General features: G+C 55.6%; 3 protein-coding genes across 3 annotated transcripts; 2 read left to right on the plus strand and 1 right to left on the minus strand.

Annotated features, from left to right (window-relative positions):
• Positions 1–306: 306 nt before the first annotated feature.
• Positions 307–2708, plus strand: J4E87_006697 (uncharacterized protein; the record flags this gene model as incomplete). The annotated part of the gene is made up of 2 exons (XM_049378298.1): positions 307–1217; positions 1469–2708. 2 exons carry the CDS (start codon positions 307–309, stop codon positions 2706–2708), a joined length of 2151 nt encoding a protein of 716 aa, XP_049232102.1.
• An 893-nt stretch (positions 2709–3601) lies between these two features.
• J4E87_006698 (uncharacterized protein) lies at positions 3602–6741 on the plus strand (the record flags this gene model as incomplete). Its single annotated transcript, XM_049378299.1, has 4 exons — positions 3602–4141; positions 4200–4472; positions 4535–4996; positions 5044–6741. 4 exons carry the CDS (start codon positions 3602–3604, stop codon positions 6739–6741), a joined length of 2973 nt encoding a protein of 990 aa, XP_049232103.1.
• Positions 6742–8086: 1345 nt separating this feature from the next.
• Positions 8087–13004, minus strand: J4E87_006699 (uncharacterized protein; the record flags this gene model as incomplete). Its single annotated transcript, XM_049378300.1, has 4 exons — positions 8087–8403; positions 8454–12273; positions 12333–12771; positions 12928–13004. 4 exons carry the CDS (start codon positions 13002–13004, stop codon positions 8087–8089), a joined length of 4653 nt encoding a protein of 1550 aa, XP_049232104.1.
• Between the last annotated feature and the right edge of the window lie 3991 nt (positions 13005–16995).

Raw genomic sequence — 16995 nt, forward strand, 5'->3', positions numbered from 1 at the left:
CGATTGCTGCATTCACAGTTGTAGAAGGCGTGATGGGTACATGGAGAAGTCACCATCCCCTTCGGGCCTAGTGCTGGCGCTGGCGCGTGCACCTGCTGAAAACCAAAACGCGCCGTGGCTCCGACATTCATTGCCCACTCGCTGGCGTGTTGCTCTCCATACACTCATTCCCCTTCATCATCTTCTCACCCCGCACAGCTGCGGGTTTCGCCTGTATTTGTATAATCGCCAGTCTTGCGCTCGCTTGTTGGTGTTCAGTACTAAAGTCAGTTCGCGTCTGTTGTGATGGCAGCGCCAATCGCTTCCATGTCGACAGCCGCAGTGCCGTCGCATCTGAACGGTGCCAGCGCAGTGTCTGCAGAGGTGCTTCGCGAGGCCGAGTTCCTCCAGAAGATTTTGCAGATACGCGACCAAGTGCTTGCTAGCCAACACCCGCGTATTCATCTTCCACCCAAAGTAATTGAACAGGTTGCACCGCGTCTTCCGCAGACTGCCTCTAGCAGACCCACCACCAACGGCACACCCAACGGATCTTCATCGCAACTATTTCCTCCGCGTCCAGCATCTTCAGCACGCCCTCCCACGTCTCCTATACCCCCTACACAACGACCCTACTCGGCCAAGTCGTCCTCTTCGAGCATCGATCCCATCTTGCTCACAAAATCCGAACACCTGGTCAAGGCGGAACAGCAGCTCAAGCGGCAGCAGATAGAACGCGCACTGAAGGACCAGTTCGATAAAAAGGGCCGTGGCAACGATGCAGACGAGCGAGAAGCTCTCATCGACGTCGAGCAGTGTTTGATCAAGGCCCACCAACTGGTCCCGCCTGTATCTGGCTTACCGTCTGCGACTAACAACAGCGACGACGTTGAGTCATTTGACGAAAACTCGTACTACTCTAGCAAGGCGAACAGTTGGTCCTCAGAGGATGTTGATCGCGCTGACCACACGCATGCTGATGCAGCTCCACTGACATCGCAGGCGCAGCCCACAGCTCAGCAAGTGAATGTCCACTCTCGCCCAGCCGAGCCCACTGTGATCGACCTCGACGAAGAGGCTTACGAGCCGGCCGATGACATAGAAATCTATGAGCCTGAGCCTGCACAGCTGCACGAGGAAGGCGAGGAGGAGGAAGACTACTCTCCACCTCCAGCCGAGATTGGTCCAAGCGAACCCTTGAGGGGTCGGCAGCGCAACCGCCATGGCGGCACGAACGGGTATGATACTATAAGATTTCTCTTCTTCTCACTTCCATTCTCTTCTCGCACATTGAGTCAGCGACCTGCTTCGCGAGAGGTTCGTCCATCCAGGTTGTGGCATGACCCTGAGTTTGGTAGCGAGCGTCGCTGTATTATGGGTCACCATCTCTGCTGCCTCGAGATCAGTCATAGCTGTCCTTGCATATCTATATTCCAGTTTCCTGTCTTCCATCTATTTTCCTTCTTGTAATCATGCTAACGTTTCGCAGATCACGCCGTCAAAGTCCGACCGGTCCCGCAGCACCAGTTCACAACCCTCGCAAGCGGAGACGAGAAGAGAAACGCGAGCGCGATGAGAAGAAGCGTCAGCAGCAGGCCAACAAACGTGTTGTCAACTCGCCAGAACCGTACATCAAGGAAGAGCCGCAGTCACCACCTCCTTTCACGGCTTATCCCGACTCACAACCTAGTAAGCGTCGTGCGCTACAGCCTCATCCCGATGAGGTAGAGCTTGTTTCTGCGCAAGGCAGCCCCAGAACACAGCCGGTCTACTACCGCGACCCGGAACCTATGGCACGATCTTACCGCGAGTACGACGAGCCCTTGTCCCCAACCGTCATACGCACGCCGCAGCGGAAATCGTTGCGCGATGAACAGGACCTCAGGCGGGTCGCAAGTCTGCAATATGCTCGACGCCCCTACTCGCCAGGTGGTGTCAACGAGATGTACGCAGCGCCCGAGCCACGACAGATTCGCGCAGCATCGCATGCCTTTGTCGAACGCGCCGAGGCGCCCGTTTTCCGCGAAGCTTCAGCCCGCCCATCAGCCGCACCCAGATACGTACGCGAACGTTCGCGATCACCTATACATGAATACATGCCCTCTCAGCCGCTCATGGCTCCGCCGCCACGCAGAATTGTGGTGGATCAGTATGGACAAAAGTACTATGCGGCACCAATGGATGCGCGAGAGTCGATGGCACCACCTAGCAGGCGAGTGGAGGTTGAGCCATACTACGAGCGGGCTGTGACGCGGGAGCCCACGATGCGTGCACCGGCACGACCGGAAATGTACGAAGAAGAAGCTGTTCAGAGAATGCCCCCGCCTCCTCGACGCTATGTTGAGGCCTCGGAGCCTGAAATGATTGAGAGCCCGTACAGGCAGAGAGAACCCTCTCGCCGTCCTGTAGAGGTGGAATACCGCGCTGCGCCACAGTACGAGGAGATGGGCCCGCCACGAGAGTATGCTTCAGCGCGATCGTACAGTATGCGGCCAGAAGTTGTTCGTCGAGAAGTGCCGGAAGGCTACGTCCGACACGAGAGCATCCAGCCGTCCGCTGTTCGCGCATCACAGCCTCGATTCCGTGAGGTCAGTGTGATGCAGGAGCCTTTCGACGAGCGTCGCTATGTTGGCGCACCTCAGAGCAGGCGATACGTTGAAGAAGGACCCATGGAGGTGGCTTCGGAGCCGTTTGTGGGCGAGCCGCGTCGCACGTACATGCGCTATTAGCATGGTGGAAGTGTAGCTGTAGGATAGTTTGGTTAGTGTTTGAGACGAAGAGAGTGTTAGTCTTGTAGAGAGTTGTAATAGTCTGTAGCATTGACTAGGCACTGTTAACCCAGTGTATTCACTTCATGCAATTCGATAGTATTAGACGCGACGAAAAATATGCAGTCCAGTGACTCGACGCAGCAGTGTCTCAGTGCCGCATCCGCGCAGGACGCTTCTCGGCTGTGGTGCCGACTAGAGGGTGCGATTTGCCTGATTGAGCCTGGCGAGCGGGCAGCCGTCATCGCACTGCAGGGGAGACGTAACCACGCTCTGGGCTCTGATACCAAGAGATGTGCAGAGGCAAGCTCTCGAGATAGTGTTTGGGCGATTTCGTCACACGGACTGTTTCTCCCGCAACCGAGCCTGTTTGATGCGTGTGGGGAGGGTTGCGTGGAGGGCGATGAGCGACGACGGGGAGCTGTATTCTAGATTTCTATTCTTACTCGGACATGGCATGATGGTGTACTCGTAATAGCCAGCCTTGTCGGAGCGTCAGCTATGCTCGTTTAGCGATAGGCCCGTGGGCGCTTGCGACCACCACACGACGCAACACACTCGCAGCATACAGCGCAGCACGCATTGCCTGAGGCGACAGCGCACGACACACGACCAGAAGCAAAAAGCAGCGCGGGTGCAGATTCGAGGGACCAATCTCGCAGGCGTGTGGTGAGTGCGACGGGGTGAATGGCTTCTTTTTGTATGACCCACTAGAGCGCCCCCCGGCCAATCAGCGGCGCGCACCGCCTCGCTCGACAGCTGCTTCCCTCTCCGGTCTTCCCAGGTTCCTCGTCCACCTTCTCTCCTCCCACCACCTCCCGCCCGCCAACACCTAGGGCGTCTCCTCACCCACCATGCACAAACTATCCAACTTCCCGGCACAGGCCCGCCACGGCTGGGAGAAAATGGCCCCGTCGACGGCCTTCTCCTTCTCGCGGTCCAACCACGAAATGCCCGTCTCCGCCCCGATCAAGCGTCCCTCGACGGCCACGTCCGCCCCGCCCGTCATCGCGCCCGGCTCCCAGGTCAACGTGTCCTTCAACGTGCCCTTCTCCTCCAACCTCGCCGGGCCCGACCCGGACGACATCATGTGGGCGAGCCCGGGGGCAAAGGCGCGCTGGACCCATCCGGAAGGCACGGCAGACCAGACGCCCACGCACAAGCTGCCCGTCCACGCCCAGAACGTCGACAACCTGCGGAACCTGTGCAGAGAAGTGAGCGAGCAGACCGACGGACGCGTCTCGGCCAACGTGACGTCGGCCGAGTCCAAGCCGCTGCCCGGCCTGCAGCGGGGCCCGCTGCGGGCGCTCGTCACCAACGTGTGCCTGTCGGGCGAGCTCGAGATCGTCAACTCGATGCGCTGCCGCATCCTCAACTCGACGCCCATCTCTCTGGTAGGCTGCTGATGCTGCGCACTCCGCCTGTAGGCCACATGCTGACGTCTTGGCACAGCGATCGTCTTTTGTCGATATTGACTCGCAACTTATCATCGACCCGCCGACACAGAACATCAGAGGCGCCGTGCTCAACCAGCTCGACCTCATCTCCAAGGCCACCAAGGCCGACATCTTCCTGCTCATGCCCAAGCAGCCCGACATCGAGACGGCCAGCTTCCATGGCAACATCGACACGGGCATGGACCCGCGCCTGCGCTGTGCCATCTACGGCGACCTCGAGACCATGGAGCACGCGAAGACGCGTGTGCTGATTATGATCGACCAGATCGTGAGTTCTCAGAGCCCCACAGATGCCCGCTAGCGCACCATGCTAATTCGATGCCGTCACAGCTCAAGCGAACTGTCGATACCATGAAGCTCGAGCTCACCATGCACACGCTGATATGCGGACGCGGGCGCAAGAACATCAAGATGATCGAGTCTGCCACGGGCACCGCCATCTACTTTCCCCCGCCCTTCCCTCGCCTGTTCGGATACACGCCGCCCGGTGCTCAGCGAAGGCCTGATGACCTAGTATACATTACGGGTGAGAACTCGGAGAATATACTGCGCGCCAAGCAGCGTCTGCACGATCTAGTCATGTCCACCAAGGTCTTTGTGAAGCCTGTCATGGTCACCGATACCAAGCTTGATGCCATCTTGCTCGAGCGTCTGGACAAGGTGCGCAAGATCATCGAGAACAACGGCTCGTACATCCTACTGCCCCCTCTTGGTGTTCAGCGTGGTGTTGTGCGTGTTCAAGGCACTGACGTCTTGCATGTCGAGCGAACTGTGCGCGAACTGATGCAGCTTGTAAGTTCGGTATATTCTTCATCTTGGACTATACTAACAATCCCCAGGCCGGCCAATTTTACAGTGCCTCGTGGTTCATCACCCACCCTGACCCCACACAGCGCCCACCCACACCCGCCGACGTTCGCGCCATGCTCTCCGATATCTGCATCAACTCTGGCGCTGAAGTCAGCTTCGAGAAGCTCAACTTCCACATCTATGGATCCGACGATGCTGTCAGGGCTGCACTAATGGTCATCAGCAACATCCCATTCGTGAAGAAGTCACAGTACAACATGAGCGTCAAAATTGAGCTGGCCAATGAGCACAAAGAGTTCGTCAGTGGTAAGAAGAACGGCAAGATCAACAAGATCATGAGCCACAGCAGTGTGCAGATCGTCTTCGATGGCTTCAACGAGTACAACTTCTACATCGTAGTCCGTGGTGCCCAGTATGAGGCTACAAAGAACGGTCTAGACCTTGTCGAACAGGAGATGCCTGCTTCTATTTCCTTCCATGTCCCTGATCAGTACCACAAGCGCATTATCGGCATTGGTGGTCAGCACATTCAGCGCATCATGAAGAAGTACTCTGTCTTTGTCAAGTTCTCCAACGCCATGGACCGTGGCGGCTTTGGTAAGGAGGAAGATGACATCAAGGTCGACAACGTCATCTGTCGCACTCCTGCGCGTAATGCTCAGAACCTCGACTTGGTCAAGCAAGAGATCATGGACATGGTTGAGAAGGCCGACGCCGAATTTGTCTCTGAGACCATCAACATCAACCGTCTGTACCATCGGGAGCTTATTGCTCGTCTAGACAAGATCGATGAGCTGGAGAAGAAGTTCAACTGCAAGATTACATTCCCTAGCACCGAGGAAGCCAGCGACATTGTTACAGTGTCCGGACCTGAGTATCAGGTACCTTTTGCAGTTGACGAGTTCTTGGGTATGGTTCCAGAATCCCATGATCTCGCCTTCCCATCTACCACGGAACTCAGCGAGCACATCCGCTCAGCCGAGTTCAAGGCTGAAATACTTGACAAGCTCAAGACTCAGCACGAGGTCGATGCCCAGCTTCAGCAAGCGCAGACTGAAACTGTCGACGGCAAAGAAGAGACGCTTGAAGCCTTCCACATTGTCTTCACCAGAAACAATGCCGGTGGACTCAAGGATGCCATCGATTTCTTGCTTAACCATCTAGTTATGCATGGTCTTGACACTAACACTGTTCGTGGAGCTCTTCCACGTCCCAAGTCGGACTCTTTCGAAGACTCTCTGCCGTTCTTTGAGTCCAAGCTGCTTCAGCGCGCAGAGCCAGCTGTCGACAGTACCGACTCACCTACTCGCTCTCACTTTGGTGATGATGAGCCTCGTGGTATGCTCGACCGCCTCCGCAAGCCAGGCAGCATGTCGTCCTTCACGTCCATTTTCAACGGACGTAAAAACACCAACTCACCAGGATCCCTTTTCAAGCACGCTTCGAGCAATGCTTCCAAGGCATCCCTCGCCAGTCTGGAATCCACCGGTAGCTACCGCAACCCGTGGAACGACAGCGGCATCAACCTCGCGGACGACGAGCACCACAACAACGGCTGGCCCATGCCAGCACCTCGTTTCGAGTCCAAGTTTCCTTTTGGTTCCTCTTCGGCGGCGCCTGGGGACGTGACCCCTAGGTACGACCCGCGGGGCTCCGTGGACAGCGGGCGCCCCAGTACTTCTCATTCTGCATCTGGATACCCGGCCCCTATTGGGCCTCCTCGTTAAGTGATACACCAATCTCGAACCATTTATTTGATACCACTACTGTAACCGGCCTTTAACGACGAATACCCCGCTACGCGTTCATTGTCTCTTGTACGTGTGCGACGACAAAAGAATTATACCCCCTCCTACTCTACGGCGAAATATTCCACGTCAAAAGCCTAGCCTGGCTGGTTGTTGTTGCTGCTGTTTGCGTTTTCTGTATTGCGTTTGTCTTTTTGCTTGTTTACGGGCGTTTTCTCCCTTTTGCTTTGCTTTTGCTGAATGATTCCCCAAATTACGGCGCAAAAAGAATATATACCAATTTGCTGCTTTTGTGGATTTGTTGCGTTTTTTGTTCGTTCGTTCGTTGTGTGCTCACCACCGCTGTGAGATGAGAAGGAGGAAGGGATATACGATGGGACGATGATACCCCCCGCCGGCACTGCCTGCCAGCCGGCCGTCGTGAGACGGACATACTGGTGGGCTAACGACATGGTGTATGGGTAGAACATTTGGGTCTTTTGGTATAAAACACAGGGGGTTGAGGTGTGCTGGCTCAATGTAACGAGCGAATTTCCTCCTATCTTACTCTCTCTTTTTCTCTCCACTCTCCTTGTTGAAGAACACGGGCATGCTGGAGATGTGAGGATACACGATAGATGAACGAAAGGCACATTTACACCCCATGATATTTGACCTCGCTTCGTGAAGTGCGATTTTTATATTCGGCTGGAGGTGTGATCATGCTTCACGACTACAAGTCAGCATTCTTCCAACAACGCATGTGCATGAATGTCGGAAAGACTCTTCACGCATTCTTCGCAGGAAGGACAGGTGGCAAAGTCCATGAGATTTGGTGGAATGTGAAGAATCAGGCACAGCGAGTTTCAAAGGTAAACTGATGAGGTATCCAGCAAGCCTAGGTACAATCCTGCCACTTTTAATTTCATAGCGGTGTAGCGGCTGAGATAGACTCATGAGGTCGTGTTTCCAACCGCATGATTACTTCTGCTACAAAGGCATGGCGTGGTTATGGCTGTCGATTATTTAGCAGTCTCATGAACTACATGACAACTCTCCGCTGTTTGAGGACGAAACAGGCACAATACATAATCAGACATTCTTGAATGCTGTTCTTAGTCACTTGGACCGATTTGAAAGTTCATCTAAGGTACAAAGCCTTCTGTAGTGACACTGTCAACTATCCTCATCTTCGTCCGTCACTGAATAGTGTTTTCGCCATCATGCGTCGAGCTATCAGTAGCATCATGTGATACAATACAGTCCAAACAAACATATAAAGCAGTACAAGTCCACATCACCCGACGCACTAGTCGTCGAGCTTCTTCAGAGGATCAAACTTATTCTACCGCTTGGTCTTCTTCTTGGCGGCGACGACCTTGAAGTTGCTTGAGTCGAGAGGCTGCTGCGCCTGTTGTTGCTGGATAGTGCTGGCTCCGCCCTTCTTGGCGACCTCCGACCAGCCACTACCTGCGGCCTTGTTCTCGGCAGGAGAAGCAGTGTTGCGTTCGTCGATGATGCCCTTGTCGGCGAGCTTGCGGCGGCGGAGGAACTCTTCAGCGAAGTGGCGCGAGTCGAGCGTGTTGGAGGCGGAGTGCACGGATTCAGTGATCAGCTCGGCGTCGGCTGGGAAACTGAGGAGAGAGGAGACAAAGTCTTCGGCTGTTAAGAGTTAGTGTGTTGTACAAAGCATTACTATAACGATCACGTACCATTGATGCCCTTGTTAAGGTCATGACGGAGCTCGTTGACAGCCCACTTTCGGAACTCCTCTTCAGCATTAAGCTTTCCAGATTGTCCTCCCATCGTAGCACTACGCGTGACAGCGGGCTTCTTGGCAAGCGATGGTACAATGGTTGAGCTAGCGGAGCGAACGGCGGCAGGCACAGGAGTGGTAGTGCCTCCTGGTGTCTTCACCTTACCACTTGCACCAACAGTGGTCCATGCAGTGCTACCAGCAGGCATAGCAGCAGCCAGTACAGGGGTGCTCTTGCTTGCCAAATCAGCATATCGCTTGCCACCCGATGGAGCTGGAGCGGCGGCACCGAAGGCGTTCGCAGCTGCAACAGCCTGTGCAGTAGCTCGTTGCTTTCGAGCTTCCTCTTCCTTCTGGATCTGCTGTAGGGTCTTCTTGGAACTAGCTGTTGGCTGTGCGGCGACCTTGGTTGCAGCAGGCTTTGTCCAAACAGATGCATTGGTCGCACTAGGCGTTACAGGTGACGCACCGCTCGCCCAGGTCGAGCTTGAAGGCAGGCCAGGTTGGACTGCGGGTGACTGGTTCTGGGCTTGCATCTCCTTCTCAAAGGCCTCTCGGCGAGCTGCCGCTGCTGCAGCCTCGCGCTCTGCAGCCTTCTTGGCTTCCATCTCCTGAATCTCCCTCAATGAGGGTCCACGAGATGCGTCAACAGGTTCCTTCGCCCACGGGGCAATGGATACACTGGGAGTGTCGGCAGCAGGAGTTGCCGCACCAGAACGGGACTCGGTGTTGAGGTTCTCAGCAACTATGGGCTTCCTCTGAGCAGCTGGGGCAGGAAGTGGAGACTGCGATGGCGGAGGCGGGAACGGGAAGATGGCGGGCTCGACCTTGTTCCATGCAGCTGCCGGTTGGGGGGAATGCTTCGCGGAAGCAGCTTTCTGAACCTGTTCAGTAAGTGACAGGGTCTCTTGACCAGCAGCATGTCCCTCATTGTGACGCTCGGCTTGATGGTCTTGTGCTTCGCGTTCCTCAGGAGACGCAGGCTCGGATTGTTCCTGCGATTGCTGAGCAGACGAACCTGAAGGCTTCCCAATAACACCTTCTGGTGGAGGAGCTGCCTTGGATGATTGTTCCATGTCCGTTTGGACTCGCAAGTCGTTGAATTCCGCGAAACGGTCGGCAAAGGTGCGGGCATTTTGCATATCCTCAGGGCCACCGGGGCGAATCGCGGCGTCATGCTCAGCTTGCTCACGCTTGAGTCGAGCACGATCACCAAGCACAGAAGCCATGTATTGTGCGTGCGCATCAGAATCTTGCTGCTGTCCGAAGGCAAATGGAGGCTGGTTGTTGCGTCCCAGGTTGAGACGGTCCATCATGCCGGGCATGTCTTGCTCTCTCCTGTTGTTCATCATGTCCATACCGGGGCCGATAGGACCCAGACCGGGGACAGGACCGGGACCAGATCTGAAAGTGTTGTCCATAAGCCCTGGAACAGACGCTCCTACCGTGGTGCCATGGGTAGGCGATGGCTGATATCCACCTGGAGATGTGATACTACCAAAGCTTGGTTGGCTATGTAGGCTCTGCGCGCTGGAGTGGTGGTTGAGTTGATTGGGTAAGACTCCTCCCATCTGAACCTGACGGGCAAGCGCTTGTTGCTGCTGAGCCAGGTGCTCTTTTTGGCGAGCCATGAGATACTGCTCCTCTTGCTTTCTGCGCTCGAGGGCATTCTGTTGTTCGGCAGTAAGGGTGGTCCCAAAGCTTGGGAAACTATTCGCGAAAGGAGGCTGGGCGCCTGGAGCGGTAGCAGTACTAGGGCCAGCACCTGCCCAAGAATTGCCTGGCTGAGACGTTGCAGGGCCATGCGGAATACCGATCTGAGGGACCAGGAAGGGCTCGCGGGAGTTACCGATTCGCCGAATAAGCTGGGCCAGGGGCTCGTAATCGGGCTCTTCAGCCTTCTTCACCAGCAGCTCAGGCGAGAAGAAGCCGGCCTTGTACCAGTCGTGCATCTCCAGGCCGGAGAACGGTCCTTGAACGTTGCCGGAAGGGTCGCGATAGATCCACCTCATCCTGTCGGGCATAACCATCATCCGCTGCTGAGGCACAGGTGGTTGACTAGAAGCTGGGCTTCCAACGCCTGGGGTCGATGGCTGTGCAGTCCTAGTCGGGTTAAGAGCGGCCATGGAGAGTGAAGTGGTAGCCATATTCGGAGGCTGTCCGGACAAGCTATGGTCGTCATGGTGGGCATTGGAGAAATCTTCAAACAAATTGCGGTTTGCGCGGAACGGGCTTTCAGTGTCACGCGCTGGTGCCTGTCCACCAAACGCATTTCTGCCAAAGGTACCTGTCATGCTATGTTGGCGGTCACCATGCGAGGAGTTGTCGTCAGCGTGCGCTCTGTTCGGGTCATTGGATCGCATCTGTTCTTGCATCGAGGGCGGGAACAGAGAGCCAAGTCTACTGGAGCGGCCTACTGTGGCATGACCGAAAAGCGAGCTGCTTCCCAGACCAGCCAGAGAGGGCGACTGAGCCTCGCCAACATTTCCGAAAGCGCTGTCAAAGCCACCCAAGCCACCGCGTTCGCGAGTCGGAGTGCCCATAGTGTGGTGCCCAGTAGGCCAGGCGGCAGACCCTCCTAGACCGGGCAGGCCACCGAGCCCGGGCAGAGTCGGGAATCCTCGAGCAGGACCAACACTGGAGGTTTGGCTGCGGTCACTAGCTGCGGCCTCAAATGGTGCAGACACTTTGCCCAAACCTCCGAGCCCACCAAACGCGTTGTGAATGCTCGAGTGAACAGACTGGTCGATATGGAAGCTACTCATACCCGGGAAGTGTGCATTCTGGTCGCCGGAATCGTCCGAGTCGTCATTGTGCTGATCTCGTGCGTGGTGTGGGCTCTGGTATGGATTTGTGTCCGTCGGGCTCATTGGCTCGTTGCCTCTGTGAGGCGATTGATCCGTGAAGTTATTCCTGTTGTACATGTCGCGAAGACCAGTGTCGGCAGTCGTCATCCCAAATGCGGATAATCCAGAATCGTCGCGGTGGTCGGGGCGGTGGGGCGTTGCGAAATTGCCGAAGCCTTGTGGCCGGGGCGGGCTAACGTCTTCGCCGCGCAACGCAGCACTGCCAGTTGGGTGGTCGTCTTCGGGGAACGGATCTGTGTCGTTACTCATTGGCCGGTTGGTGCGAGATTCCATCCACGAACCGCCTGCCTTTGAGGACTCTGCCTCGCTTAGCCTGCCCAAGTTGCTCATGGAAGCTTTCTCTTTCGGCCCGTTCCCGAAGTCCTCGATGCTCGGCTTGCCCATCAATCCCTTAAACCGACTCTCACCGCGCAGACTCCCGTAGCCGGGCTTTTTCTCTGACTGCGGCGCTGCAAAGCTTCCAAAAGCGCCAAAGCCACCACCAGGAGTCGCAGACCAGGGCGAGGTACCACCACCTGAGCTGAAGGGCGCGGTAGTTGTGCGCTTTGCAGAGCCAAATGCACCAGCGCTGTCGGCCCCGCCTTTTTCTTTTTCACGCTCCTCACCGGGGCGACCTTCTACAGGCTCCTTATAGTCTGTCCGACGGCGTACCAGAGCGGGCGGCGGTGTGACGGCGCTGCCTTCTTCGCGCGCGAATCGTGAGGTGGCGGGCGACGAGGGGAACGGATACGCGTCGCTGGTATCGCGGCGGCGGGTGCCTGGGCGCGCGCTCGTGGGCGAGGAGATTCCGTAGGGAGTGCCTGGGCCTTGCGACACAGACGTCTTCCGCAGCGAAAGGCCTTCCTTGGGAGTACCGTCTTTGTTCTGCGTGGGTGGTTTGAGCGGCGAGTTGACAGACGAATGGAAGATCTAAGCGAAGAAGCGCGCGTTAGTGTATGCCAGGAAGGTGCGCTGGGGTGAGTTCCTACTTCTCTCTCATCGTCGGTCATGTCGGTCAGGCTGAGTGGCAATACACTACCATCTCTGTCCCAGCACTGGTCGACCCCGCTCGGCGCCTCCCTCTCCCGGCCGTGGTCGTCTTTGCGGCCCCAGGAAGCACTCGAAGCGCCATTCGTAGCATGAGGCTCCCATCCACCCATGTACAAGCTAGACAGTCCGTCATTGAGGTCGCTCGACGCTTGCTGTATCCGGAACAGCTGTGTCAATTGATCCCGCGAGTAGCGACCCTCGAACGAGCTGCCATTGCGGCCAGGCTGTGCGTGGGGCGGGACGTATACGCCGGCGCTGGTTGACGAGTTCTGTGGCGCGGCAAGGTCTCGTGAGGATGAGTGGTTCGTTGAGCCGGAGAGGCTTGTCGCGTGTGAAGGTCGGCGGAATGTTTGCGTGGCACCGTTGGTGCGTCGAGCCCTGGTATCCGGGATTAGTGAGGGGGCCATGGTGGTAACGAGGGATGTAATAAATAAGGAAAAATTAATCTGTGTCGTGCCTAGCGATTTGACGTAACAAATGTGCCGTATGTAGCGCGGAGTGGTGTTCACATGGGGTGCAGTAGGGCGGACTTACCAGTCAGCGCCGGAGTCGGGACGCGCTGGATTCGCACTGTTTCCTGCAGCTGCCGAAGCAAAAGAAGTAGGCGCCATTGTGTGGTGGTGTCGTAGTGGGTGCGGAAGCGGCTATGAGACGAAAGCGTGGTGTCGAGGCCAAAAGATTTAGTGTGGGGATTGTGGCAGGCGAGTGGAGGAGGCAGGTGCAGTCGAGATGATGTCAGGCTTGCAGCGGTTTGGTGCTAGAGGAGTCGGGTAGTATTGGCACAGTTCGTCGTGGCGTAGTTCGGGTGGGAGATGTAGTCGTATTGCGGCGACAGAAGAAGAGCTTCCACCATCGGCCAACATTTGAGGTTGGCTGGAGCCGAGATGGGCGCACGTGACCTCGTCGTATTATGGGGACTGGGTTTTTCTTCTTCGTTCCCGCCACAACGCGTCCACGCGTCGCGCCTGCCGAATCTAATTGACTAATGACGTCTTGTTCGGATATCGCATCCATGTCTACGTGTGATAACTCCTACAGTGCCTTCCTCATTCTCCAAATATCCAAACCAACCTGCTGCAAACACGGCAGGTACGCCTCGATCCACATACCCAAGACATGCCCTTGTGAGGAAGGGGAAGGTGCGATGTGTCATCTCGCTCCGTCGCATCGGCCTGGCACTCGCCGCGGCATTCTTCAAGGCCGGCTTCATCGACCTTGACAACTACCCATAACGACTCATTCCCCGGCTGTTTGCTGTTCTGTTCGCTGAGGGCCGTTTCGCATCGTCGTTGCCGCACTCAATTCCGTCGGCTTCTCGCCTTCGACTTGGGACGGGATTCTCTGCCGTTCCTCCTGTCTGTAGCTGTCATATTTGGATCTCTACATTGCAGCTTCCATTTGGTTTCCAACCGTATTGCTGAACTTCGTCCAGTCGACTCGCATCACCAGAGGAATATGGTTTGCTCTCTTTCCGATAAGCGAGGTGTTTGCTCGGACTCTACTCGTACACCATAGTGACACCAAAACGCCAACCACTGCTGACCTTGTGTCATACAGGCCTGCTACGGCCGGAGAATCGCCTTGCCAGCGACAGCTTTTGTGCTGGCCTCACCTGGGTTCCTAGTGACTGCATCGCGTTATGTGCCTCCAACCATCCGTGGATGACTAGTTTCCGGATAGCTCGCGGCCGTCACAGGTACGTTGACCCAGCTAGCGGCACATTTGCTTTACTACAAAGTTAGCTATGCAGCCCGGCCAGGTTTCGGAACTTCTTTCGCCTTCTATGTAACACAAAAGGTCGTCAAACAACTCACCTCACATCATTGCGCCTTAATCACCTGCCTTCCCAAAAGGCCACTGATAACCACCATAAACTCCCAAACAGAACCGTACACACAGAGTAGCTCGAATCAGTGCTAACAAAAGCTTCGTCGAACCAGCACTCAAAGCTGCCTTCCGTGATCGAAGGACAGGGACTGGGTTTAGATGGCTGGATTAATGGGCTTCCCTGCTCGGGGTTTCCGTCCAAACCAATCCTACGATGAATCATACAGCAGCGACAGCGACACCTTTGGACGAGACCCACGCGATCAACGGAGGAGGTTTGCAGACTTCCAAAGACAAGCATATTTACACAGGTTCCAAGACCAGCAATCGTCCCCTATGAATATGGGAGGTTTCCAATCGCCTTTTTCGAATCGCGAGAGAGCCAGTCCTATGATGGGACCCTATGCGCAGTTCGGCATTCCTTCGCCTCTTGGTATGGGTATGGGTGGAGGTCGCATGGGTGGCATGGGCTTTGGAACGGGCATGGGAGCGGGAATGGGGCTGGGAATGGGAGGAGGTATGGGAGGAGGCATGGGAATTGGCAGAGGCGGAAGTATGGGGTTTCCGGGTCGGCCGCCCTTCCTAGGCGGTTCACCGATGGGCTATCGGCAGCCTTCGCCATTCGGACTAGGCCATTCACATCAATCGCACCCAATGTTTACGAACCGCCATCGCCAGAACGCCCAGTCATCATGGCCTCAATCCCGTCGCAGCCCCTTCGTACGAAGCTTCTACGATGACGACGAGGATGACGATGAGAGCGATTACGATACGTCTTCGACATACAATTATCCGAGGCGGCGAAGAGGAGGGGGCTTGGGACAATTTAGGCGTTCGCCCTACCAAAGTCGACATACACCCCGCTGGATGCATGGTCATAACAGGCGATATGAAGAATATGACGATGAGGACGACGAAGACGATGAAAGCGATTACGAAGATTATTACCCAGTGCGTCGCCGAAGGCCCAGATATTAGTTGCTCTTGCGAGGCTGTATCCACCGCTGTTCGAAGAAAATGGCTTCGCAGCATTTTCAAGATACAGAGCGTCTGCTTTGGTCAATGTCGTTGAAGCGAATGAATCACACCACCGGGCGCTTAGCCAAATAATGCAAATGTCCGAACTGGACTCTACTCTGCGACTTCATCGGTTAGTTTGAAAGGATCATTTCATTACTAATCCGCGTTGTCGCCAGATTTTCCCATCAGCGAAGCCAGAGATCAGCGTTGTTTGCTCGTATAAACGAACGGTCGTACAAGACGCCCTTGGTACCACTAGCTTCGTTGCACGCGCGTGTCACTGACCCGTGAAGAACGGAACGCAGTCTCCCGAAGCTTTGCCATCCTTCCGAGCAGCAAACGCACCTATCAGCACGAAAGACGGGTGGTGTTTGCGCAACGTACGATGAACGCCCGTTTGGAACTATCGATTGCGCGAGATGCCACTCACAGTGTGGATGGGATTTTCGTCCGAGACCAATGACATGTCTGCATCCTTCACGGTTGTGCGACTACTTATTCCAGGGCCACGGTAGCTACGATGAACGAACGGAAGAGGCGAACATCGTGACGCCATTCCTAGGCCATGCGCCCGAACTCGTGAAGATCTTGAGGAGACCACATCTCAGCCGCAGCAAAGAAGCATGGAAGCGGGTTCAGCGAGAAAGCTTCGCAATCGTGATGCATAAAGTGATGGGATTCCGTCGGTGTATCTCTTCGTCAGAAATACGCCATCTTTATCCTCACAATCTTACCAGATCTGTCTTGGTTGAGTCTCATAAACACTCGCGTCAGCTTCCAGAAAGAGGTTTATTCGCTATGTGTCTTCTCTTCCATTATTCTTACCGCTGCCATCCGTCCAAACCAGAGACACTCCTTCTGCCCTGTCATCACCATCCATTGATAAGCAATGAGAACCGAATATCAGTGCCGGAAGAGTCAAAGGAGAGTAGGATATGCCCAAGGCTGTGGAAAAAGGAGATTTCGTCACCGCATTGTGTTGGGTGCCTGGCAAGGCTGAGCAGACATGGCATTGCGATACGAGAGAGGGAAAAAGAGAGCATGTGACGACCCAGTGCGGTGGAACAGGCTCACAGCTTGTACGCTTATGTGAGGCGGCAGCATTCAAGTCCTCTGCGCAGCATATCCGGTAAGAACATGAGGCATCGCTTGAAGCCCGGTCTCCGAGCCTCAAGCAAGCAGCGCGACATTGCCAGGCTACCCAGGTATCATCATGCGACTACCGAGTGCCTTGCCCCAGTTGCCTAAAAGCGACCAGATTAACCCCAGAAAGTCCAGACCCAGGGTTTCTTATCGCACGCGCCAAGTTCCTGAATGCATGTCAGCCCGCATACACAAGCCTCTTCGCCCAGCCAGTCGAGTCCGAAATCGCGCAGAGCCCACAGCAACCATCAAACCTCGGCGAGACAAGTCTTCGGGACAGCTCTTAGCACTGCAGCCAAGCAACCATTCTCTTGGATCTCACCGCTTGATCTGTTATTCACGACCACTCATAAGGACGTTCACGTTACACGATACTATCGGTCTCGGGGCATGAGGACGGATACAGCAAGACGCATGAGGCGCGTACTACAACAAACGAACTTTTTAGAAAGCGCGTTGGGGTCTGGAACGTCGTGGCTGCGTCAATACGGTAGGAGGCTTCACTACTACTTCGCCGAAGTCATGGTCAGCACGAGATGTGGGGAGTACATGTATGAAGGGCAGCTCGGGAGACATCTACATGATCTGCGGTTCTTAGAACTATCACACAAT

This window comes from Alternaria ethzedia (genome assembly GCF_023757985.1).
Source record: "Alternaria ethzedia strain BMP 0044 chromosome Unknown scaffold_16, whole genome shotgun sequence".
Lineage (NCBI taxonomy): Eukaryota > Fungi > Ascomycota > Dothideomycetes > Pleosporales > Pleosporaceae > Alternaria > Alternaria ethzedia.